General features: G+C 41.5%; 1 protein-coding gene across 4 annotated transcripts in view; it reads left to right on the forward strand.

Moving 5' to 3' along the window:
• The first annotated feature begins 2845 nt into the window (after positions 1 to 2845).
• The window catches only part of gas7a (growth arrest-specific 7a), a 59925-nt gene continuing 36067 nt past the window's right edge, over positions 2846 to 26703 (forward strand). Inside the window, exons 1-5 of one of the 4 annotated variants that reach the window (XM_039610624.1) lie at positions 2846 to 2920; positions 8714 to 8837; positions 15094 to 15171; positions 19275 to 19360; positions 22208 to 22270. In XM_039610624.1, coding sequence (XP_039466558.1) covers positions 2918 to 2920; positions 8714 to 8837; positions 15094 to 15171; positions 19275 to 19360; positions 22208 to 22270 — 354 coding nt within the window. In that variant the 5' untranslated portion in view covers positions 2846 to 2917. Of the gene's footprint in view, positions 2921 to 8713; positions 8838 to 15093; positions 15172 to 15788; positions 16125 to 19274; positions 19361 to 20579; positions 21164 to 21684; positions 22271 to 26703 lie in introns of those variants that run through there. The other 3 variants (XM_039610625.1, XM_031732210.2, XM_031732209.2) reach the window with 3 other exon arrangements.

The raw sequence follows: 26703 nt of genomic DNA on the forward strand, positions 1-26703 counted from the left end.
CAAAATGGTTACAAAATCCCACAACACCAGGAGATAAATAGACCTTTTAAAGCATTAGAGGTTTTGTTGAGCACATAAAAAATCCATTAAATCTGAAGGATGTACCAAGGATGTTTTTTTTATTCAGCAACAGCTTGAAAGGTACTGAGAAGGAGACGAGAAGCCTGGTCGTTGGGTAACAAACTGTTTTTTAAATGTGGTGAATAAACCGCTTGTCCATGATTGTGAAACCTTCACATGTGGTGGACATTTTGACATTTGAGTCTCCGCTCTGTTAAAGAAACTTCAGCTCCTTTATAAAGATTCCTGTTCTCCCTCCGGATCCTGGACCAAAGATGGTGGAAAGCAGTAACCATTACCAGCCAATAACCATGATTCTGGAATATTAAACCAACATGACACTGATCTTTCCATCGAGTTTAAAGAAATATGTCACTGTCATGCGTCACATCCACACATTTTAAGGTTCTTGCATTTGATTTTTCAGACATGATACAACCTTAAACAACCAGCACTAACAAGGAAAATGTGTTTTTACAGTTTTGTTGTCAGGCGTGTACGAGATTGTTCCCCTCGACTCGTCTCAAAACAGCTCGTTAGTGTCTTGAAGATGTAAAAGACATTAATATTAGATCTAATATTGGATCTTTTCCTTTCCAACGAGACATCCAAGTTCTTTTGATCTACACTAAGAAAAATGACAACCGAACAAAAAATGACCTAGTTTTCTGTTTTTTTTCTCTTTATTTTGAACTTTTAGACCAAGCAGCTGTGTACTCCAGTGACAGAATGAGGAGAAGACGCAGAACATTAGACAAACATGGAAATTATGTTTTGATTAATTTAATAAACTCACTTTGCATGGAAACATAAAATAAAAATGTCCATTTATGGATCAGTAAATGCAGAGTTTATATTTGATTACCTGACCTACATTTTAATGTCACTTTATGCTTTCTTTATCAACACTAAACTACATACTTAACACACAGCCAGTTTTTCTTTCTCTTTGAATACTGTGAATTACAAATCAATGTTTTATTGTTTTGATGGATGAAACACAGAGAAAACATGGCATATTAAAACACATCAACACTGAATTTGATTTCACAGTAATGTGTCAGGGCTGCATCGGTGGCCCAGTGTTTTAAATTATTTTGTACTGTTGATTTCTTATGTTGATATAATTTTAAATTCATGTGTTATTCTTAAGTTAAGGGGGTAGGTGAGTTGTTTTGTATTTGGGATTACTTATGAAATAATGTTACGTTCTTTTATTATTATTAGTTTGTCTTGGTTGAACTTTTAGTCTGGTTTATGTTTCTTCTATGCCATCTTGTCTATGTAGGTTCCCCTTGTGTCTCTCGTCTCTCACTCCTTCTCTGTCTCTTGTGTCAAGCTTGTGTTACCATGTCTCTGTCCTGTTTTATTTTGAAAGTCTTGTGTGCCCATGTTCAGTGTTTAGTTTTTCCTCCAGATGTGTTTCCCAGGTGTTTCCTCTTCCCTCATTACCCTTCTGTGTATTTAACCCACTGTCTCCTTCAGTTCATTGTCAGTGCGTCTGTTTTTCTCCCTCCATGTCACGTCAAGCGTTCAGGTGCTTCATGATTCTGTTCAGGTCATGTTTCATGTTTTTTCTCATAGCTTCTCGCATGCTCCTGCCCAGAATCATGTTCATGTCCTTCTGTCATAGTTATCACAGTCAAGTTTTCTGAGTTTAGGTTTTAGTTTAGTTTTCGCCCCTTTTCACTTTTGCCTTATTTTGTATTCGTTGTTTTTTTGGCCAAATAAACGGCTCGCCTTTTGTTAAAGTTCAGCTTTGTCTCTTCAGTGTCCGCATCATAAACAGACCGGCTTCGCAGCCGTGACAGTAATGTGCCATTATTGTGTTTTCAAGTTGCGAACACTATCCTCAAATGTAAATTAAAATCAGCTATTGTTTGTTTCGATACTCAGTATGTCAGCAAGGCTTTTATAGTGAACTAACAGTAGATGTGAAAAATACTTTTAGTCGACTCAAATAAGAAAAAACTCATCTTTGGGGGGTAAAAATGAAGAAATAACTGAAGCAATATTTCGTGACTATGTCTAACTGGTCAAATTTGCAAACGCAGAGCTTAAAGGAGGCACTGGGATGTCTACATGACTGTTTTAAACTTAATAAAATAAATTAAAATGAGAGAAGACAAAGCATTTTTAAACCTAAACTAAAAACTAATGAAATTGTATCATTCTGTATGTCATATTTGTTCATAACTAGTTTTTCTTTTTGATACAGTATACATATGCATATATATATTGATACAGCTTTACTGTATTTAAATTCTTCAACGGCTTTAATTTTTGCCCTAAAATCTGCTCTCATGCACGTTCATGCACATCTGCACAGTGCAAATTCAAATCTGTGAAATCCTGCAGGGCCGGAGGTGCCGCAGCCACAAGCATCTTTATTCTCTGAGAGAGACACAGACCTCGTCTGTCTGAGCATGAGCAGTCTGACACTCAATACATGCAGAGCTAATTCAGTTTAACAGAAGGGAACAAGCCGGCGAGACAGAAAAGTTCTTGTTGTCCCCCTCCCGAACATCACAGCTCCGTCTGACAGTGTCCGCTTTTGTGTTTCCCAAAAACAGACTGACAACCACTGGCCTTCTCTGCTCGACAAAGCTTCATAGAAAATGTCCTGCATTGATCACAACCAAAGCATGCCTCTCTGCCAGGCCTTTCATTTAGTACAAGCAGGAAAAAAAGCCTCTTAATGAAAAAGATATTCAGTGTCTCTGCTCCCTCTGTGTCTTGAGCTGTGACCCTGGAGAGACATTGGATCATTTTGGACAGTAATGAGCTCTAATAATCCTTTCAGTCTCTTCATTCGTTTCCACTGACTGGATGACTGACTGCTCCTCAGCTTAACAGCATGGTAGGAACTTTATTTTAATTGCCTTATGTGATTAAAAAAAGGGAGTAGCATGAAATGGACTCTAATTATTAAAAGGAGATACTGCAGCTGTGTGAAACCTTGTATTTAGTTTAGCTTTTTTACATCTAAATGAAGCAGAAATGGAGACATGTAGCAAATTTTTATGATTCTAAGAAAATTGATTTAAGTTGAGGTGAATATTCAAAGTTCCTGTAAAGAAGTATAAACAAAGGGTGTAAAAGCTTAATTTTCTAAGGAAACACATTTTGTTGCTATGGATACTTTGGTTTTAGAGCATATTAAGGAGGTCAACACAGTCTCCTGACAGTTTATAAAATATTCATGGCTTTTAATCTTTTTCAATTTTTCTGAACATAAATCTTCAAATTTTTTCATGTTCTTGGAAACATTTTTATACTAAGAGGTCTCATATGTGGGATACTGACCAACGTCCCTGTACACAAAATTAATATTTTCCACTTTTAGAGGGAAAAAAACCTCAAAAGTTTGGACTGGAGGCCTGTGGAGTCAATTATTTCATCACTCATTTTTTAACCCTTTCATGGATAGTGGTCACTACAGTGGGCAGCTATTCAAAGGCTGTTATCTTGTATTTGTGTCAGTGTTGATGGTATACTTAAACCACTACATTGGACACTGATGTGTCACTCCATACCCTGTCACCCACTTCAGAGGTGATGTTGTCCACCTAAGTCCACATGTAAAAAACTCTTCAAAAAGTACATGTTTAAAAAAAATGAAGTTCAAAAATCTTTTTTTCATGCCTAAAGATGAATAAAAATACTTATTGTGCATTTCCGGCTACTTCTGCGTCACAGTTTTGGATTTATCAGTGCGTGAATAACAATTATTGCCACAGTTGAAGGAATAATAATCGCTGCATCAATATAATGACTCACAAATGTCAGCAAATTACTGGAGGGAGATCGCTGAAATGATCAGAATTGGTGTGAGAGAAAGAAATGGAAAAACTTGAGGGACAAATATCTTTGTTTTTTGTTTTTTTTATGTCGCCTGGCAACACATGTACCACATCCAGTCCTTTCTTGTTATTGTGTGAGTCCACTGATTTTTAGGGTTAAAAAATATCAGCCAGGGCAGCACGGTGGTTAGCACTGTTGCCGCACAGCAAGAAGGTCCTGAGTTCAATTCCACCATCAGGCCAGGGTCTTTCTGTGTGGAGTTTGCATGTTCTCCCCGTGTTTGCGTGGGTTCCCTCCTGGTACTCCGGCTTCCTCCCACCGTCCAAAGACATGCAGCTTGTGGGGATAGGTTAATTGGATAATCCAAATTGCCACTAGGTGTGAATGTGTGAGTGAATGTGAGTGCGAATGGTTGTCTGTCCCTGTGTGTTGGCCCTGTGACAGACTGGCGACCTGTCCAGGGTGTACCCCGCCTCTCGCCCTATGACAGCTGGGATAGGCTCCAGCGCCCCCCGCGACCCTGAAAAGGATAAGCGGAAGCGAATGGATGGATGGATGGAAAATATCAGCCACAAAGACGGGTTATCTTACCTGTAGGAGCACCAACTGCAAGTTTGGGACCTTTCATGGTAGGACTGTGGCTCACCGGTTGGAGTGACCCAGTGTCATGCTGAGCAGCAGCATGTTTTCCATTATCTTCTATCTCTCTATCTATCTCTATCTAGTTCTTGCATTTGTTGAAGTTCTCACTGAAAACATTATAAATCTCTAAATTTTATGATCATACAGGTAACCAGAACTAAAGGATGCCTAAATTATTTTGGCCCTGAGGTGTGAAGATAAACCCTTATCATTAGATTCTTATCAGCCGCTGATTTGCTTATTGCATTGATTTCACATGTCCTCTGGCTGGCAGTGAATAGTGCAGCCCAGTGATATCTGAGCTTAAAAAAAAACATACAGATCTGTAAGATATCTCAGCCCCATCCCACAATCCTCTGGGGTTCTGCTCTTAATGTTACCCTCCACTTGCGTTAGGGCGGTTTTCTCTGAAAAGGCAGAAACCAACAAGACAGGCTGTGTCAGACCTCTCGCTGCTTTCCATGAGCTTCTCCTGGTTGATGAGGGCTGACGGGGAGAGAAAGAAAGCACTGAGATCTCTTACTACAAAGGAAACCAGATTAAGGGGCCTTAACTTTATTATATGCTCCATAATAACATTTAAAACACTTAACACCAAACAAAGGGATTCATTTTAGTCTGCATGAAGTACAAAAAGAAACAGACTGTGAGCAGCAGTGAATTAAGGTCTTCCACAGAAAATATGGGTGGAAAAAACTTCAAATTGGGAAATCGCTTCACTGAGAAGTCAAAGTAATCTCAAATCTATTCGAGGCTCTTAATCTGAATGTGGTTTTAAAGCAATCTTAAAATATCAAAAAGAGAAAAGCACCAGTGTATAATTTTAGACCGCTCTGACAACATCTAAAAGCACAATTTCTCACACGGTTTGTTTCCGTGCCCCGGGGCAGCTGCTCAGACTTTCAAACAGAAGCAATTTTAAAAACAAGAGGAAGCCTCGGGGAGGGATGTACAACCACTCCACACAGGACGCTGGTTTAGAAAAAGAAAAGAAGAAAAAAGAGGAGGGCCTGGAAATTATCTCACAGATGCCCTACTCAGTCCGCTGAAAGGCTGATTTGTTCTTTCTTTCTTTAAGCAAGAAGACGTCTTCTTTCCTGTCGTTTAACGGGAGGCCACAGCCCTGCCAGCACCTCCGTGATGAACAAGATAAACACTCCAGTTCCCTCGAGCTGTGCTTCCATCAAAAATAGGGAACTTTTCCTCTACTTTGTTTCCACCGCTATCTAAAGACACGTTAAAATTAGGGAGATTAGTCTTGAGAGGGTGACAGTTGTGTTATTACCTCATTTTTTTACAAAACAGCCACCATCTGAATTGAAGTTGGTATATTATTTGCTGGTGGATGTTTTTCTCTGTATAAATACAAACCACAGTGTGCACTGAGTTACGTTCAAGCATGCCTGGAGACCACAAACATTATTATTATTATTATGAGTGCACTTAAATGATGAATGAAATCTAAAAAGACTGTATTAGTACACAGGATCACATTTGTGAGAGGTAAAACAAATCCCTGCTGAAAATTATATATTTTTTTATGACTTCAGCTGGACGAGGGGATGTCAGTGGCCTTCAGACTGAGTGTGTCATTTGTGTTTGATGAGGTTTACTAACGATAGCCAGGAAACTAAAGAGCCACGCAGAAAGCAAACATCCCTCCTGAGAGAGAGGTTACCTGATGTAAGAGCTCAGGATCTTCACTTCAGACAGTAAGGGCATGCGACTACATGAAAATGTCTGGGATAAGAATAGTTTATGTGCAAAACAACTGCAGGTGTCATGCTCAAAAGTGCCTTCATCTGAGAAAACAATCAAAAGTTATGGTTGAAATCACTCCAGTTGCCATGAATGGTTCTGTAAATATGAATACAGGTGTGCTTTGAAGGCTTGACCTGCTTTTTGGCCTGCCTTGGGCACAAAAATTTGAAAACCAGTGGTCCACCAGGTCCAGTTGCTTCACAACAAGAAAGTTCTGGGCCCAGTTCCACCAGCCCTCCAGGATCTTTCTATGCAGCGTTCTCTCCAAGTACTCCGGCTTCCTCCCACAGTCCAAAGAGTTGAATGTTAGGTTTCTTAGATTTTTTAATACTGCGGCCCTTTCTCACTGTAATTAAACTAATAATCAAAGATGGTACCAAAAGTTTCCCATGTCGAAGTCTTTTTCCTTTTCGTATCATTTCTTTTTTTGACCCACCCATCAACCCTGAGCTCCTCACAACTACAATTTTTGGGCAGTGCAGCAATTATGGCACGCTGATTTGTACAGAAATATTTAATAGCGAATAAATTGCAAGTTCCATGTAACCCTCCATTCAAGCAAATGGAGGGTTACATGTGCTAACAGAGTTGAATCTGTACTGATGGGGACTGGGTCTGACTCAGGAACTCTGGACACTGAGCGTTGTGTCGTTTTCTTTTAAATAATGAGCTTTTTTGATTTTGCATTTTCCGTGACCTTTATGTTTCTTCCTGTGGTGGGAACTTAAAACTTGTTGTAGGAACCAAAGTGATGTGCACTGTCTTCTTGTGGCAAACCCTTGATAAACTCAGTGTTGTTCTTTGTTTGCATTGGTAGACGCTTCGATCACTTCACCTTAAAGCTGGTAAAAGTGTAACTCAGTACCAGCCAGTGTTTACTTCTACAGCTTTTCATCATCACTCTTTGTGTTGACGCCCCTTCAATAGGAAAACAATCCACTTTAAAACATGCCACTGCTGCTTTTTAAAAAAATATTATTTATTCTCTGTGTTTTGTACTTTTTTAATGAGAGAAAACACACAAAGCTTTGCTTATAGTAGCAGCAGGAAGGCAGCTGGCTCAGTCAGTCTCAAATAGGACACTAATGAACATGCTCTATATGCTACAGTACTGCAGATGTGCACAGAACATCTGGGTTCCTCATAAAGGAAGTTGGAACCATATGCATCACGCTCTATAACGACAACATCTGACTTTCTCTCTCATAATTAATGCCCCAGTAATTGTTGAATTTTAACAGGTATAATTTAATGCTTGGTGCAAAAAGGACTGCTGCCTCCGCATTGCATAGGTGATGGTTCACTGTCAGGACAGGATGTCACTTATCTTGTCCGTGCAGTAAAAATCCCCTTGCTGTGAGTTTAGCATCTAACACACTGCGGAGATCCACAGCTGAAGCTATCTGCTGCTCTCACAGCACACCGACAGAAGCGAGGATAGAAAAGAGCCAATGAGACCCATTTAATGTTGCACATCAATCGACTTTATCCACCCACTCTGCCCTGTTACCCATCCGAGCAAAGAAACACGATACAGCTCCTTTATCACTCCGCTTATAATCTTCCCATTTATATATCTGTCCCGTCGCATCCGCCCACCTCCCCTCAGATGTCTGATTGGAGTGCACCGTCCTGGAGTTCAGCAGAGCCTCTGTCAGACTCAGCAGACAGATCTGTACGGGCCACGCTCGCCTGCATCTGAAAATGAACAGCCGGGCGGCGGCGATCCCTGCAGATTAAAAACGACTTTTCCCTTGTAAAGCATGCTGCAGTAATTTCTGGCCCTGCGAGCTCCGAGTGCAGCCCAAATAAAATGGCTTCAGCATGACGGAGGCTCCTGGGGATTGCTGATAAGGTGGAGCGGGCATTTATCATTATTTATCCATTCAGTGGATCATATTTCACCACATGAATAACACCATTATTTAGCAAGTGGGAAGCGCTGAAAAGCCGAATGGGAATACAATGATAATAACATTACTTATCCCAGAGGCTGTCATGACTCCTTACAGTTACTGTGTATGCAAGCTTGTGTAGAGGCGGTAACGTGATATAAACTTTAATGACGCAGCAGCATCACATTACAAACGCTTTTACTCAATCTTCCCTCACTCGGGGTAAACTCAGCTATCTATTTGCACAGCCTTCAGGATCCCCAGCAGTTAATGGCCACGTTATTAAACCAAACTAGCTTTCAGCTCCATGTGTCTGGGATTAATCAACCAAATGTGCACTGTGCAACTTGATAGGAAATTAGGAGACAAACTGGCTAATTAAAAATATTGTGGAGCTAACTAACAGGAGTTAAGGTCAAACATAGCAGTATGATGTCTCCTGCAGGCTGTACATCCATATTAAAATAATGTATTGTAATATTTTCACGCAGAAACACCTGGACACATGCTGGATTTATGTGGTAGTAAACTGGAAATTTGTTCTGTGACAGAAGCCAGCCGCCGAGAGCTCTGCCGCACCCACTGAGGAGACTGACAGGCGGCCCCTTCCCCCGGGATGGAGCAGCTACATTACACCTGAGGGACTGCGGTATTATGTCAACAGCTCCAGTAAAGGTACAGATAGAGCACTGAATAAAACACCAGCTTGAGATTAGATACACCAGTTAAATGATGGTTCCTCTGTCTGTCTAACATGTGGAAAGCAGTTGTAATCACACACTAAATATACACGTTGGATGTAGCCATAATGGCATCAACCCATTTGCTTCTTATTTTTCAGATAATTCCATAAAAAATGCCTCATAAGAAACCACCAGCATAAACATGGGAGACGCCCAATTCAGTGACTCTAGCTAGTCCATGTGGAGCCTCGGGCTTCAGTCACACAGGTTTAGAAACTAGTCGATGACCTATCAACCAGAGGTTGCAAGAGAAAAATGTGTTTTTCCAACCAGTTGACAAGTGATTTCTGGAAGTTTCTGGCTGAAATCAATTATAAAAAGAGTTCGGCATCAAAAACCTCCTTGCAATGGCTTTAGTTGCTAGTAGGTAACTAAATGCTTTTGGGCAGCACAACCAGTCAGAGAAAACATATTTTTCTCTTGTGACCAGTTGTTCTAAAAAGGTTGCCAACTGGTCTCCAGTTAACTGAAGCCTAAGAGATAATCTACAGCTTCCTGTGTTGGAGCACATGTAAGTCAAAGTAGCCACACCCCTATCTTTAAGCCTTAACAAAACCAGCTTGGTAATCAATATAAAGAATTGACCCTCTGTAGAGTCATTATGACAGTCTGTGGGGACTGACTGACTTGTGTATCCAGACTAAACTGACCATTGGAGGAACTCCAGTTATTGGAATCCAAACATTAGTTACGCATCAACTTTTCAGCCTCAGCAGTAGCTGCTTGGTTTTAATTGCAAAGCTTTTTATGGTTAAAGAAGGAATGAGGACACCAAAGCAGGCTCGTGAGCAGGCGAGGAGCAAAATAAAGATGACTCTTTACTGTAGGTGCAGGACTGCAAAAGGTAACTAAAGAACAAGTCCATGGTTAAGCAGAAGAAACACTGGGGAAAATAACAGGAACTCAGGAATCACAGGAGATAACAGAAAACACAGCAAACAGTATGTCGAGCAGAAAGAAGCTGAGAGCACAAACACACACAGACACACTCAGGGAAGGTGAACACAGCTGTAGAGAAAACACAGGTGCAAACAATCGGGGAAACGAGACTGTGGACAAAGGCTACCAAAATAAAACAAAATAAAGCAACATACAGGAAGACCTGACAGAGAGGGGAACATGAGGGAAACTGTAACTATTAAACCTAAAGACTAAACCGAGAGGTCAAAACAAACAGCACCTGTAACTGAGGATAAACTGACAGGAAACACACGAGGGTGAAAAACTAAAGATTAAGCAAACTAAGAATAAAACTGAACATAATTAATGATAAACACAACACCACGACCATTATTATTATTATATCTAACAACTGAAAATTAAAATCATATGAGAAACATTTACTTGCATTTCATGATATTTTTTGGTTTTTATTAAGACATTTATTTCCTTTTGTTTTTACGGTTTTGGCCCTTCATCGTCACAGAGGCGTCGACACAAAAGTGCTTGCTGACTGAATTAATTGTCCTGCATATCCATGATGATTTTTCCTTTTTTTTTTTTTTTTTGTTAAACACAGTCATATGTTTGTGCAAAGGAATTGATACCCAGGAACCAAAACGTTCCATCTGAATCCACTGAAACTCAGCTTAAACAATCAAACTGTACTGTTTATTGCCTTTGGGCATTACAGTAAATCTACACCTCCAATGTGCTGATTCCAGCAGATCTGGTTTAATTTATATATCTCAGCATTCAGCTCTCGGTGCTTTACCACTGTGAACTGCGAGAGGCCTCATTATCATTCCTCCCCATCATTGTATCTCAGCAGCCTGTTCATGTGGAGAAAGGCCTGCCGATTCGATCCACTTTAATCTGATTATCTTAAACGTGTGGCACTCGATGCCGAGCAGTATCTCAGCAGTGAGATCTGTGGATTCAGAAGTGTCTTTTTTCTGCTGTTTGTCTTCTGCTCCCACCGCTGAGGAGTCGTACTAATACAGAAGCTCGAAGGCAGGTGACCTTTCACAAACATCTGCTCCGGTGTGTGTGCGTGTGTTTTACACTTCATTTGGAAAGGAATCCAGGGGGATAGGACAGGCTCCCACGGGACAAACTGAGGCTGCTCCCACAGCAACTCTGGCAACGATTGCTCTTTGGCTCAAACACGAACACACAAACAGACACACAGAGCAGAAAAGAAAATAACCCAAAAGCTATTTTTACATTCAGAAGCCATGTGCGGCAGCAGTCTCTTTTCATTTGTTAGTTTGCTGTTGTTTCACGTCTGAATATGAAGCTTCAAAAAAGCTGCCACCAGGATGCCAGCGTACATCGTTGTGTTTATTAGGAAACTGCTTGTTGTTTTCACCCAGTGTCATTTACTGTAATAGAGGAGGAGCACAAAGGAGGATCAGCTGAAATCTTTCCACTTAATCCCTTTGGAGCTGCAAATATGAGAGTGGGATTTGGAATGATGAAGAAGATTCACAGGGAGGAGCTGAGGCTTTGTTATTGTGCATGAAAACCTTTGGTGCTAAAGAACTGACTAACAGTATACAGTCAGCTGATGAAGCAATATGCCTCCTGCCAATGAACACTGATTAACAGTTAAAGATATTTAGTGATGCAGGAGAATTGTTTTATGTTTTCAGCTTATTTATAAAGCACAATAAAAGCATTTATGTAAATTAACCTCTTTCCATGTTCAGGTGGGAGAGAGGGTAATACCAGGTAAGATTAACATGTTAACAGAGAGCTCAGAGTGGCAGGTGCATGTCTTCATGGGCTCATATTAATAACCAGCACGAGGCCAAGGCATCAATTTTACCATTTTGTTGGAAAGACAAGGCTCAGTTACACCAAAGGTGTTGTTTGGTGGCTGAGTTTGGAGCATTGGAATATGGCATTTCTTAAGGTTACAGATCTGAAGGGATGTGTTTTACCCAAACAACATTTTCCTAAATCCAGACGTTTTTCAGTGCTTAAATTTAACCAATGAGTTTATAGTGTGTTAACCTCACCAAAATGCTTTTTATTCCTAAACCTAACCGAGCAGTTTTTAAAGCATAAACCTTAGGCTTCAGTCACTCTGGCCTAGAGATTGGTTGGCGACCATCCAGTTGCACTCACCCATAATTTACATGAAAGATTCCAACCTGTCAGCAAACATTTGCCAACTAACTGTAAACAGAGAATGGTTGCCTTCAAAGTAAAAGCCTTTTGAAACATGTTGGCTGCACCAGTGACACGCGACCCTTGCTTTGAACTTGAATGTTCAAAGAAACACAAATGTTTTGTAACACAAACGTTACGATTTATGTCGTTCAGAGGGAAAGGTGAGTATTCTCCCACCAGTTGGTAAATAGTTGCTGAAGGTTGATGGCAGTTGTGAAATTGATTGCTAGAAACAGGTCAGCAACTAACTGGAAACCACAGGTCCCTTGGGAAAATGTGTATTCACCAGTTGGTGAGTGGTTGCTGGAAGTTGCTAGTACAAGGTAAACTTGTGCTAGCACAGAGAGGGTACTCCTGCTGCCAGGATGTTTCAAAGGCTGAACTTTGCAAACACACCTGCAAGTGTTTGTAGACAAGTTGGCGTCTTCTACGCAAACTACAGCGACTGTGGCAATCAGCTAGCAACCAAACAATTACAGTGAGGTTTTTGATGCAGCACCCTCTTTGCGGCTGATTTCACCCGGCAAGCTCAAACCACCACTCACCAACCGTTTGGGGGATACGATTTCAAGTAGCAAGCGGAAGGAGGTTGTTGACCAGTCTCTTGTTCTGTGTAACTGAGAAGGTTTTATTGCCTAAAACTAACCAAGGAGCTTTCAGAACCTAAACCTAACCATGTACTTCTTAGTGCCCAAACCTCACATAGTATTTAAACTTAACCAGCTTAAAATTACAACCTATATCACTGCCACCCTTCACCTATATATTGAGACCTTTGCAGGTCTCTAAAACAGAATAATTTCTTGGCAGTCAATGCATCGAGGTGCCAACACCAAAGGGCAACCTGTGTATAGCAGGAAGACACAAAATTGCATTTACTAAGACCTTTGAGAAGACATAATTATTTAATAATTATTTAATAAACACTGATATTAATAGAAAACATTCACTACACTTGTGGACTTCCCCATAATTTCACTCTTGGGCCTCAGTAATTCAACATGCTCACAGTCACTCAGAAACAGCAGGAGCATTGCTCTAACACATCACCAGTAACACAAGGACAAAACCAAAATATTGTTCTTCAGTGTCTAACTAAATTAGTAGGTGTAATTTAAGTATTAATTAACAATAAATACATTATGCAATGTGATATCCAGTGACTTTGTTTATGAGTTAAAATGTCCTCATTGCAATAACAGATTTTAGAAGTTCTTGACTTTAAGCTTTTCATGCCTATTTGGACATGCCTATGCCTATTTGTATGTAGCTTTCTTGCCACAACAGTAACATTGCTGCTGAATATCACTCCTAATCCACACTTTAGTGTTTCTCTTAGAAGAAGCTGTTTGATTGCACATAAGGACCGACACTAATTCACCCACAGTTACTGCAGCGTAAAGGACTTCCTGCTCTGCTAAGTGGAATGATTGATGCACGATAAACGGCTAAACTACAGGAAGCGAGCTGAAATTTATCCAGAACGGCATTTGGCACCTAAAAGGATTGCATACATGGATGAGTACAGTCTAATTTTTTTATTGCATTTTTCAGGAAACAAACACTTCTCCTTTATCCTCTTGCCCTTATCTGCAATCATTTCTCTGATGTCTGAAAAAAAAAACCACTTTAAAGTACTAAACAGCTTTTCTGTGCTGAGATGAGGTCTGAAAATCAAAAAGGAAAAAATCCAGATAAAATGTCATAAAAACAATCAAATAAACAGGAATCCACATTTTCAAATAAAATTTTAATATTTAAATGTTACCAAATTATTTCTACACCAACATGTACACACACGAACATGCTCTCTGTACATACATTTTTATTGGCCGTTGGGCTGCTTTGGTCACACAGACCTGCAGTCCTGAGCCCGACTGTTTTGCTGCCACAAGAGCAAAAACAAAATCAGTCAGAGACTCAGCCAAGAGTGAAACTTCCCTCTGTGCATGATTCAAGTTCTGGAAGCAGAAAGATCTGAATTATCTTGTGATACTCTTTGGAGAAATTCATAACAATGTCACCCTGTTTTTTAATTTCAGTTTTATATTTGTGAAGATGCTGCATGAACAATCTAATTTTGTCCTCTGCCGCTGCAGAAAAGAATGAAAAAATGCTTTGAGAGTTAATTACTTATAAGCCATAACTCCACAGCGTCTCTAGTAATCCTGCAAACAAACAGAACAAACCAATCATATAACCTGCTGCTTGGTGGAGTCTTCATGCACTCCTGCAACAGAAGAAACGGTGGATTAATTCAACTTCTGCTGACAAAGTCACCATGACATTAGAAAAATCTTTTGTGCTAGCACATCGGGCGGATGATTCTTCGTTGCCTGCCTCTTAAATGCAGAATTTAAATTTAATAAAACCCTGCTTTCCTCGTGCAACATCCTGATCAGCCTCCATCATCTCTCATGGTATCATATTATTGTAACAGAGCACCTCACTCTCAGACTGCAGGCTTGTGGTTCATGGAGTTTCTAAAAGTGGGAGGCAGACACCCTGTCTACTTTTATTATGAGGCTTCAAACTTTCTTTTTTGGTAAAGCTGATAGTTAGGATTGGATCATGTGACCCTGAACTATCCCTCAGTCATGCTGCAGGACTTCTTTTCACTTTCTCGTCTCTCCCACAGTTTGTGTTGTCCTTGGCTTTCTGTACTGCTCTTTTCTCTCTTTCCCTTCTTCTCATCTTCCAGCTGGTCTCAGTAGATGGCTTCCCCTCCCTGAGCCTGTTGGAGGTCTCTTCCTGTTAAAAGGGAGTTTTTCCTTCCCACTGTCATCAAATGTTTGCTCACAAGGCATCTTCTGACTGTCTAGATTTTCCAGAGTTACCGTTCATGAATTTGAAACCAACAAATAAGGCGTCCTCAACTTTCTGTGCTATATTGTGCTTCATATTTATATGCCTGAAGTCTCTATAAAGCTGTTTCTGTCCTTAATCTTGAACAAGTGTGAAACAGTGAGTGAGAAGCTGCCCGCACATTCACGTTAAAGCAAGTTCTGTTTTTGTCTTTGTTTTGACTTCGTTCCACGCTGTCCTCCTTCCTGTTGTTTGTATCGTTCTAGAAACAACATGGCGACGTCCGTCCTCGTCAGCTGAAGCCCCACAGAGACCGCTGGCACCACAGAACTCCTCACCATATGGTAAAACTTGGCCTTCATCATCCTAGTCATCCATTTTTAGACAGCATTCCAAAAGGCACAATCACACGGAAAACAAAATAAGAGCACCTAGAGCAGAAAATAGGCGCTGAAGAAATGAGAAAGGAGGTTTGTGTGGTTAGGAATGACCAAGAGAGACAAAAACAAGCTGATGAGTGTCATCTCGGTGTGTAAACTCCTTCCATCACTGGGGTTATTTGCATTTGGAGCTACAGGTTATAACTTAATTTTTCAACATTTATCCAGTCAGACATATTAAGCCTTTTGGCAATCATTCATCATCAGTGCTAATCTGCTTATTATGCTAAGACCATGTTCCTTCAGCTAAATGTGTCACAATACTAATCATTTTTCCAGAGACTCTGTAACGTTTTCCCAAAAGGCTCTTAAAGAACCTTTGACAAATCTCTTGTAATACATTTCTCTGCTACATTATCGTGAAGCTCATCCAACACTACGAGAGGAAATCCTGCACTTTCTTAATGAGTGGCTTATTATGTTCCATCGCTGCCAGCATCCTCGCTAACGACATCTTTGCACATAGCAGATGGTTTGCTTCTTTGTGCTGGCATGTGGCCCAAACACACTTAGAGGAAGAACAACCGGGGAGGCAGTCAGCTGCAGGGGAGTTTGTCAGCGTTTAACCAGACAAGCGCGATCCCTCCTCAGAGAGAAAGACGTTTAGTGAAGGCCCGGTTCAGATCTGAGCCGCCCGGATGTCGACTTTAACCTCTGGACAGGAAACCAGGGATCTGAGCAGCTGGTCCGAGCAGGCAGGGAGAAATAACAGCACGGCATCCGACGGGAAGAAGATAAGACGGAGCTGCCTAACACGCGTTTAAGGACAACAGATACATAAACATGCACCTTCTGAGGCTGTCTCCTTAGTTAATAAAGAGACTGTGCTGATCAGCTAGAATCAGAGATGTTTCCTGGTAAGCAGGTGTGCAGATGCACGAGGCCATCACTGAAAACCATCACTGCTTTTCCACCAGAGATACTCTGCTCCTACAGGTGGGGTGCTCCCAGAGAAACTAGAGGGACTCCAGTTTACCTCTGAGCCAGACTTCGTATTGAAAAAACTGTATTTTTTAGTATAAGTTGCACACTTGTGGATATTTTGAAGACATACAGTACAGGCTTACCTCTTTTTCCCTGATGCAGTGCCGGTGCTGAGACAGGTCTGCCTTCATGTCTTCTGGAAAATGTCATCCCCCCTGTTTTCACAGCTAGCGACGTGGTCCCAGATATATTCTCTGTTTAGCGTCAGTTTTCACGGTTCCATGTTTGTTATTTGTCTTTTCTTTCTTTACAGGTTTGTTTTCTTATGTGTTGTTTTTGGTTTTACTCCTGATTTTATTCTTTTTGCTCCCACCTGGGTCTGCTCTGTAATCAACCTTCTGTTGTTGGATGTATACATGTTCTCGTTTTTCCCTTTGTCCTCGTCAGTCTGTAAAGTTACACTCTGTGTGTTCACTCTCCAAGTGTTCCTTGGGCTTTTCCTGCTTTTGTTTTGAGTCCTTGCTTTGTTGAGTTTCTAGGTTTGTTGTAACAGCTAACACAGATTGTGTTTTCTTTTGTTTGCTTTTTATTTACTTCTCTTTTCTCTAATCATCGTGAGAAGCAATTTCATGCTGCAAAGAATTTGGAAATTGCTGATTTTCTTGCAGCAGTCCTTCCCGTAGCTGCTGATATTCCTGCTTCCAACTTTGGTCGCAGCAATTTTGCGTGACTTTTTGGAGTTCATGGAAACGGAAATTGGCAATGAGGCCATATCAGTGGAAAAAATATGTCTGATAAATAGTTCTTGCTTCAGGTCCTGATGTTTTATGGTTCTCAGTTGGAACCAACTTTCATGTTTCATGTTTGGAGATTTATGTACCTGGATGATTGAGCATGCATCAAGACAACTTTCATGTTCTGAACTTCTTATTTTGCGGTAGATCAAATGAGAAAACACAGTCTAAGAGCACGTGTTTGTGTACTGACATCTAAATGTAGCATATCATATTAAACCATACTGGACTGTTGGCTACATTAGGCAGTCGTGCTGCATTATGCTTATTGCATTTTAACATTACTCATAAATATTCCTGCTCACATATTCTGTTTCTCTTCACTGTGACTTTAAAAAATCTGATTTTTGTACCAGGCGTGTTGTCATAAAAACTCCTTATCCTATCTTAAAGCTCTCGTAGTACCATATCACCCCAACAGAGCACTTCGCTCTCACACTGCAGGTTTACTTGTTGTTCCTAGAGTGTTTAAAAGTAGAATGGGAGGCAGTCTTCAGCTCTCAGGCCCCTCTTCTGTGGAACCAGCTCCCAGCTTGGACTTTGGAGACAGACACTATCTCTACTTTTAAGATTAGGCTTAAAACTTTACTTTTTTTTAATAAAGCATATAGTTAGGGCTGGATCAGGGGACTCTGAATCCTCCCTTAGATACACTCCAATAGGTCTAGGCTGCTGGGGATTCCCATGATGCATTGAGTGTTTTTCATTTGCCTTTTTTCTCTCACATAAACTATTTTTCTCGACACTGAAAGTCGAGAAAATTAGTTTATTAATGAGCTTAAGTAATTAGTCGATCTGTTGTATTTTCAGAAATTTCAGACATTTCCAGTCTCTGTTTAAATCCTCAAGAGTCCCACTTTCACCCTGAAGCTGTCTTCTTAACAGAAAGCCTCACAGGGTCCTCTCTGCTCTTTTGTGTCCAAACCACGTGGATCAGAAACCTGCCAATACTCAATTTTATGGTCACTGACAAAGGTCACCGAGGGTTGTGGATTCTTTAGAGCCCTTCTGAGTAAAGTGACGTTCATCTCTATTTCTGGAGAGGCCTCAGTGTCCTGGAGGGGCCCTGATCCGATCAGCGTCCCCGGCTGTGACGCGTGGCCTCGGGGGTCACGCTCTGCCAGGCTCACGTGTTTACCTTGAGCTGGAGATGGCCGGTTTGATATACAACGAGCCGACAGCTCATGAATCACAAAGAAATGAGGAACCATTATGGGCCTGTAGGATGAAACCAGGGACACGCTACAGAGCTGTGAACCCCGAGGGCCCAGATTATGAATATCTCAATATGCTTTTCTATGTGAGTCTGAGGACACGACCACACTGTACCAATGTGAAATTAGAACACTGTAGTAGTAAAAAATACTCAGTGTCACACTGATTGTTGAATTATTCAATGAATTATTGAATCAGCAGCTAGTTAACATGATATTTTGGGTTGTTTCTAGAGTTTATGTCTTATTTTAGTTGGACGTGGCCTGTAAAGAAAACTGAATGTTTCAAGGATGTGTGCCTTTATTATAAAAGTTTACTTTTTAATTTAAAAACTTAGCTGTAGTTTTTCTAGTGTCACTATTTATAAAAGGTATTTGTGGCTAAACATCATTATTTTTTTACTATTTCTCTCATGTATAAACCAAAAAGGGTAAAATTAGTAGATGATGACCCTGGATGACCCTGTTCACTGCCTTTGTGTTTAATTTGAAATAACATCTATGGCTTTATTGTGACTGGCTAACAATGTTTGGATGGATGGCGACCAAATCCAACTAAAGTAAATCAAATGATGCCATAAACAAGATTGCTTTGTTTTACTTAGTCCACAAGGGGGCACTATGGTGAAAAGAGAATCCCTAACTGATGCATCTTTCCCAGGTATTCTCTGTCCTCCGGATCACAATATAAATCCCTGCTAACGTTAAAGGATTGAAACACAGCTGCAGTTTAATTTGTCTGACACAAAAAGGCGATGTTAGCTTGTGGAAAAACAGCTACAATAGCACCAACATGTGTTAACAAACCTTTGTGGCTTCCACAAGCAATCTGCAGGAGCCTCAGGCAATCGTATGAAACTTTAGCAGGAAAGGCACTTTTTATTTATTTATTCCCATGAAATTTAAACATTTAAGCTGTTTATTTCAAAATAGTTTGGGTTTTTTTCTTGTTCTGAAATTCTGCATGTCAGGACGTAACTCGTCCACTCGTTCACTTACCATCTGCTTGTTTTGTCAACTCAGTGCTGAAAAATACTTAAAACTCTAACGTGAGTAATTATCTGCTTTTCTTCAGCCAATGGATGCCACAGCGGCACAAAGAAAGGTCAGCCTGCAGAGGTCGCAAATGTTTCTCTGAGGAAACCTGCGATGCACAAGCAGGTAAGCCGAAAGAGGCGCACGATGATGTTGAGTCTGAAGTAACAGCAGATGATGATGATTATCTTTATGGTGTGATCACATTTTAATCAAAGCAAGTCTCCTCTCCACTTTCCACTTTCTCGTCCAATAAAAATATCCATTTCTTTGGAGTTCGCTTACATCAGTTTTTTCCCCAAACCCAACATCAGGGTTACCTGCCATCACCAGTCACAGTCTCACAGGGTGAATGCATTCGTCTTTTCAGAATCAGAATCAGAAGGGGTTTTATTGCCAAATGTTGAGCAGGTTTACAACATTAGGAAATTGCTGCGGTACTTAGTGCAAACATACTGTTATACAACGCTTAAATAGACATAAAAATAATAATTTTAAATAATTTTAACCAACCAGTATCTCAAATTTGAGCATCTGACACCCTGTCACTGGTGATTGGTTGATAAAACTGAACAATCATTAACCAAAATTAAGTTTGATTTCATACAAATCATCTTCATGCAAGGTCTCTAAATTACTAGCAACTCATAAGCTATAAATAGATTAAATCAGAAGTACTAAGACTGCTTTCTATTTACTAAAAGCATCCTCCACTCTGACAGTTTTCTTACTGAGTGCACCACGTGTCTATTAAAGATCACTTACATGTAGATTTTCCTTAGCTGTCAAAAAATGATTTACTGTTAGAGCCACAAAGGTTTTCACCCTCATTAATGCTGATAAATGTAATTATCCCAGTCTCATCTTCTTTTATAGCATAGTTTGAAAAGGTACAGAGCAGGAAACAGACTCCAAAATCAGGAAGAAATTAACCTAAAATTCCCTCTCTTTATTACTTTAAACTGAAACATGAGGTGATCACAGTCATTTTGGGAGGCAAAGTTTAGGTTTGAAGGTTTCTCAGAAATGACAAACTGCAGCTGTTCTCAGGTTAAAACTGTTTGAAATTGCTTTAGGATAATAACAACACAGTCTGAGAATGTAACCTTGGTATCTGAGCGCTTGGAATTCATTTCTCTGAAGATATATTTACTAAGAATAGCTGAATGCTCGCTCATTTGTTGCACATAAAAATGTAAAAGCTAACCTTCTGAGTTCAGTATTTAGAAGCTTTTATGCTTTTTCTAGAACCTCTATGCAGTCTTGAATCACTGCCTGTTGCCCAAAGAATTACAGTATGATCCCTGTTGGCTGTCTTACTCGTTAGCAATGATTGTCAGGATTGGATACTAGATACTTCAGGTCAGTGAGACATCGCCCAGATTTGCTGCTAAAACTCTGAACTGCCAAAAAGTCGCGTGTTTTTGTTTACGGTGCATTGCGTCTTCTCACATCCTCCATTCTGTAAAAAGCGAGCAGCACTCACAGCACGCTCTTTAGTTTGGTCAGGCTATTCTGTGGTCACAATCACCCAAATCACCACAGCCACAGTTTTCCTGTAAAAGATTCCACTTCAAAGGAAGCTGGCGCTCTCTTTCCACTGAAAGCAGGGCCGCTCCCGCAGCTCCGATGGACCCGGGCCAACTTCGATTACATGCCAACCCACGTGACTAATTACGAGTCAGATGAGGGCATACAGTGTCATGATCACACAGGAGAGTATAGGTGGACGGACAGTTGGGCCATATGGGCGTCTGAGATTTGGACACATGTTAGAGTTTGTGAAGAAGGAGGCCAGCCAAAAAATAATAACAAATAATCAGAGCTCACACTGGGAGCTCTGGGAGCGCCAGGCCCACGGATCCCGCCAAACCTGGACAGTGGTTGTTGCGGTCAGAGCTGCCAGCCGCCATGTTTTGCACGGCCAAGGTGAGAACGTGTTTGTCGCGCTCCTCGGTGTCGTTCTCGTTTGATGGTGTTGTTGTTGGACCAGGTGGGTGTTGTACGAAGGTGTGGCGGGGAAGCTGCTCTGTGCGCAGCTTTTACATTCAATGCCTCAGGTGAAGCGGCGTCACGTGAGGAAGACGATAGCGATGTAGCTGCCGGTGTAAACACACTGTTTACACACAGCTGAGTCTGAACACTCGCTTAACCCTGAAATGTGCATGCATCTCATTCCCAAACACACACATACAATCAGAGACGCTGCTTCTCATTGGCTGCTTGTTTTCCCTCCTGCTCTCTCTCTCCCCCCTCCCCCCTCCTCCCAGTTGTAATTTGTCTCTTAAATATCATCATTCAGCCATTTCCATCAAGCCAACCCCCATCACCACCACCTACGCCTCGCTGCTCCCTCCTCCCTCACTATCTGGGTCTCTGGGGAGGGAGGTGGGGCAAGGATCATGTAAATACCCCCCCTCCTCCTCATCTGCCTCCTTGTCCTCTCTCTTTTTTCTTCTTTCCTCTCTTCCCCTCTTCCCGTCCTCCAGTGCCTCCATCCCTGAACTAGCTCAATGATGTTTCTTCATCTTTTATCTCTCCTTCTGCATGGACATCACCGGGTGAGGAGGGTGAGGTGAAAGGGGAAGGCAGGTGTGGAGGTGAGGTTGTGATTGGGCTACAACCTTAAAACTCATGTGACAGCAGATTAACCGGAGGCTAGACTTCGTCACGCTCCCACAGCCGCCACCAATTCCCCTTACTGCCTCCCTCCTCCTCCTCCCTCACGCTACCTTCCCACCGCAGCTACACACACCTCCCTCCCTCCCCCTCCTGCAACGCAACTCCTCTCTGCTCACTCCACGGCTTGTGAGACCGTTGGCAGCCTTGGTGCGTGGAGGGAAAGAGAAAGGAGAGAGGAGAGAGTGAGGCTTTCCCAGAATAGAGAAGCAGGAGGAGGTGAGAGGGATGATGATGGAAGCCAGCTTTGACACTGAGGAGAGTTTTGACGATCCCTCCTGTCTCGCCCCGCAGCCCCCCGGCTCCGTTTCGCCGGCCAAGAGGCAGATCAAGGAGGTCAAGGAGACCAAGATCACTGTGAGTACTGAGAAACTTAATCCTTTCTCTTCTTCTTCTTTGTGCCTCTATCTGTGCATCGTCTGCTGAAGCTCCTCGTGCACCTCAATCAAGTTCAAATCACTTGTTTTTTCTCTTTTTTTACCATCTGTTGACGTTAAACTCAAATCATAATGCATTACATGTCCTTGTGGAGTAGTGTGAGGGGGTTCCCTGCAATACTGGATACCTCAATCATCTGAATGAAGACGCTGTGCGGGAGTCTCGCACTCATATCGGTCTCATTGACTTTGAGCGGCCTCAGTCTATAATATTGATTTTATGTCTGTCAAAGATTAATTTACGCTTTGGAGACTCTCTGATGTGTTTTTTTAATGACTGATAAGTGAGGAGCCTGCAGAATCCTGTTGGTATTTTTATGATATGTCAGATTAAGTGTGTGTTTGTCTCCTCCAGTTGTTATCACCCTCTGCAGGTCACACTCGGAGTAGAAACTGAGGTCTTCACCACGTTGCAGGGATTTTTTTTCTATAATGTACACAGTAGCTTTGTGTGAAGATACTCAGACAGTAGTTGCAGTTATGTAATCTCTCAGTCCATAATGACGGCTGTGGTGAGGGGGTGGGGGGGGGCAGCGGTGAGGCGGTCGTGCGTTGATGGAGAAGCAGACAGAGGTGGGTTTTGTGTCTTGCGAGGGGCTGATTTTGCACTCGGTGGGCTCGCTGACCTGCTGCAGCCACGGGAGCCGTCAGTCTGGCTATTGTGAAAAACACCACCAGACCTGAGAGAGATGCAGCAAGTCCAGTTTCCATGGTGACAAAGGCAATAGCACTGATTAATGGGTGTTGAAATGGAAAACACCGCCATAGGAGAAAGTGGTGGTGGTGGTTTGAGAGGGAGGGGGGAACCATTCAGATATTCACTGAAGACATACTGTTTTGAAGATTATTTCTTCCTCCTCTTTGTTTGCTTTTCCAAAGCCTTTCACAGCCCGTAGATCTATTGTTGTTCTTTGGCTTCATCTAAAGAGTTCTCATGGAGAGATTTTTTTCCTTCTCCACTAAAAAAAAGAGGAATTTCTGGGAAGTCTTGATGCTTGGGAAGAAAAAAAAAGACAGTCATGCATGCTAAATGTCTCTGCAGCAGCTGGAAAAAAATACAGGTGATAACAACTAAGTCAGTGACGTCGGCCCTCAGAGGTGTCTTTTTGTTCGTCGTGGTGCACCTCACGTTACACAACCCCTCCACAGTTGTCATGGAGACGCTCACATCCATGACTGTTGGCAAAATGGACCCTCGCGGGGCGCCGAGGCTTCACACACGAGAAGCAGCCGCCTTGCAACCTTGTTTTCACCTTCACCGCATCTGACCGATCGGATCTTCAATCAGATTTAATCATTTTTGAGACTTGAATTTTTAATGAAACATTCATGCGCCTGTGGTTTGACTTGTTGCTGGGCTACACGTGCTCGGTACCACGTCAGCTGGCATCGTTGCAGAGGAGGTTTCAGTGAAGAAGCGGCAATCTGGGTCCGAACAAATGGAAAGAAGAGTTAAAACACGGTCCAGATTTTTTGCCATGTTACCGTGAAAAGGATTCACAAGGTTCATCAGAGTTAGCTACCAAGCTAGCTCACTATCAGAAGATGTTCAGTATTTCTGAAAAGAAAAAGAAAAAAAATGTATCTTGTCTGATGATGAAAAAGTAAATGCCAGAAAAGTTCAGCTAATTAACATATGCTCTCATAAAGTGGCTAGGTATCATTACGCTCATATTTCATGTGGCATCGTGTGAACATTGATCAAGAGCCAAAATGGATGTGACTTAAGTTCCAGTTGCTAGGGAAAAGCATCTGTTCCGCGTCATTCGTTCTTGGAGGTTACTGGATGAAATCGATTGCTTTGGTCGCTAGCAGACTGACACAGTACACAAACGCGCTAACTGCTAGTAAAACTTGAAAAATGTAACAAAATGGAAAATTTCACCTTGAAAGTAAAATAAACCTTCTCCATTTCTGGTTTGTGTTGCTCTTTGCTCAGTATCACTACAGTATGGCCAAGAGTTGGATAGTGTTCATAGACAAGTCTGTGATTTGCATTCAGGCTATGATTGCAGCAGTATGCTAGCAACCAGCCTTTATCAAAAGCAAGCTAGCCAAGCTACAATTAAAAGTTAGTATTAGCTGAGCTAAAGTCTCCCATTTTTTGATGCCTGTGCACGCTACCGTATCATTGTCATGAGCAAAGTGAAGCGAGGGAGCCATAATTCAGTTCAGCAACATGTGACATCATCCAATGAAAGTGAATGAGAAGCAAGAGCGTTGAAGCCTGAAATTAATCGGTGTCAATGCTGCCTAACATCTGTGTGTGCAAATGGTGTAAATGCCACCATATAATTCAGCTACCTTCCATCTAAAACATGTTTTAAATATTAAACATGTATATGTGATAAATGGCTTTAAATGTATCTTACATTTAGTATTTGTATTAACAATGATTAACCTCGTTTTGTCTCCTGTTTTATCAGCTAATAAACTAAGAACATTCCTGGTTGCTCCCAGGCTTGGAAACAATATTAACAGACAATAAAGACAAAAACTGATTGCGGGTTTATAGTATGGTGAACCTGTGTACGGCTGTGAAGGTGAAGTCTTGCAGCAAATGTGCTATATGCTGCTCGAAAATGAACATTCGCAAGAGAGCGTTTCAGTTGTTTGTTCATCTGCCAGGTTTACGTCTCTCACGGACCATTTGTTCTTTGACTGGATTTTTCTTTCCCCCCCGACTCTCGTCAGCAAAATAAAGAAACACAAAAATATGTAATGAAATAAGCATTGCCTGTAGCTTGGATACTAAACTCTCATGAGGGCGAATGCTTATGAATGCTGACTGAGAACTAAATGTGCCAGTTCACTCAGCAAATCTACACTCATATACAGCTTGCAGCTTTGTTTTGTGCTAAATTCAAACAGTCAAGTCCGATGGCTGGACTTCAAACACCCCCACAAGACTGGCCTCGGTGGGATTTATCACACGCTGTGGCATAAAGGTAATCTATATTAATATTTTATTCTCAGCCCCAGAGTACCTCACTAAGCAGCCATCAGGGAGAAGTAAGTTAGCCAGACAGGCTTCCCTTAGATGAATGGTCTCATTTTGTGCTGGATGTGAGAGGCAGATAAACAACAGTCATGATAAATGTGGAGCCAGTGTAATGGAAAATCTGGTGCCCATGACAATCAGTATGATCTCTGAGGCAGAAAATGAACAAAGTGACTGGTCTGCACACAGAGTAAATCACACCGCTGCTCCTTTACATTACAATGTGCTACTGTGAGTTAATGTTGTTTATTAGCTTGCTACCATGCCCGTGAGTTTCACTGGCAGTTTGCCATATTAACGTGTCCTCTGGATTTTAGCGATTATATAACAAAGAGAAGAAGAGCATTACTCATCTATTTTACGTTCTGTTTTTTGGAAGTTGTTATGATGTTTTGTTTGTAGTGGCAAAGAGAGGAGAGTGAGGAAGCCCACTACATATTCATGCTGGGGTTGGTGAAGTTTCAAGTGCAAAATAATCAAGGTTTTTTGTGGAAATATACCTGTATAAGGAAAGATTCACGCTCCTCTGTCACAAATACTGAAAATCTAAAAAAATGAACTGTTCTATACTCCTTTCTCGCCTTCTCTGTTGAGCCCTCCAACATAAAGATGTTTGTGTCATAAATCTACTGCATGTACATGTGCTTGTACAGGAGAGCTTGTAATATACAATACATACACAAAGTATGGCACTTTTATTTTACCATTAAAAATCAGGCGTCATCTGACCCTAAAATAGATAGTTATCAGCTTGGTGTAGCTTCATTGTGAATTTTATTTCGTTGTGTATTTGTCCAGCCTCTAAGGCTTTACTGTTTTGGTTTGCTCTTATGGTATTGTGTTTGGCCACAGCTACAGTGCAGAAAACAGCAAGAGGCAATTGTTAAAGACAGTATATATGTGTGTATAAAAAAAAAAAAAAAAAAAAAAAAACCCAGCACGCCCCTACGGGCGGTTTATCCTCCTTCAAGCTCGGGTCCTCTACCAGAGGCCTGGGAGCTTGAGGGTCCTGCGCAGTATCTTAGCTGTTCCCAGGACTGCGCTCTTCTGGACAGAGATCTCCGATGTTGTTCCCGGGATCTGCTGGAGCCACTCACCTAGCTTGGGAGTCACCGCACCTAGTGCTCCGATTACCACGGGGACCACCGTTACCTTCACCCTCCACATCCTCTCGAGCTCTTCTCTGAGCCCTTGGTATTTCTCCAGCTTCTCGTGTTCCTTCTTCCTGATATTGCTGTCATTCGAACCGCTACATCGATCACTACGGCCGTCTTCTCCTGTTTGTCTACCACCACTATGTCCGGTTGGTTAGCCACCACCATTTTGTCCGTCTGTATCTGGAAGTCCCACAG

Source organism: Oreochromis aureus, linkage group 4, assembly GCF_013358895.1.
Source record: "Oreochromis aureus strain Israel breed Guangdong linkage group 4, ZZ_aureus, whole genome shotgun sequence".
In the NCBI taxonomy this organism is placed as follows: Eukaryota; Metazoa; Chordata; class Actinopteri; order Cichliformes; family Cichlidae; genus Oreochromis; species Oreochromis aureus.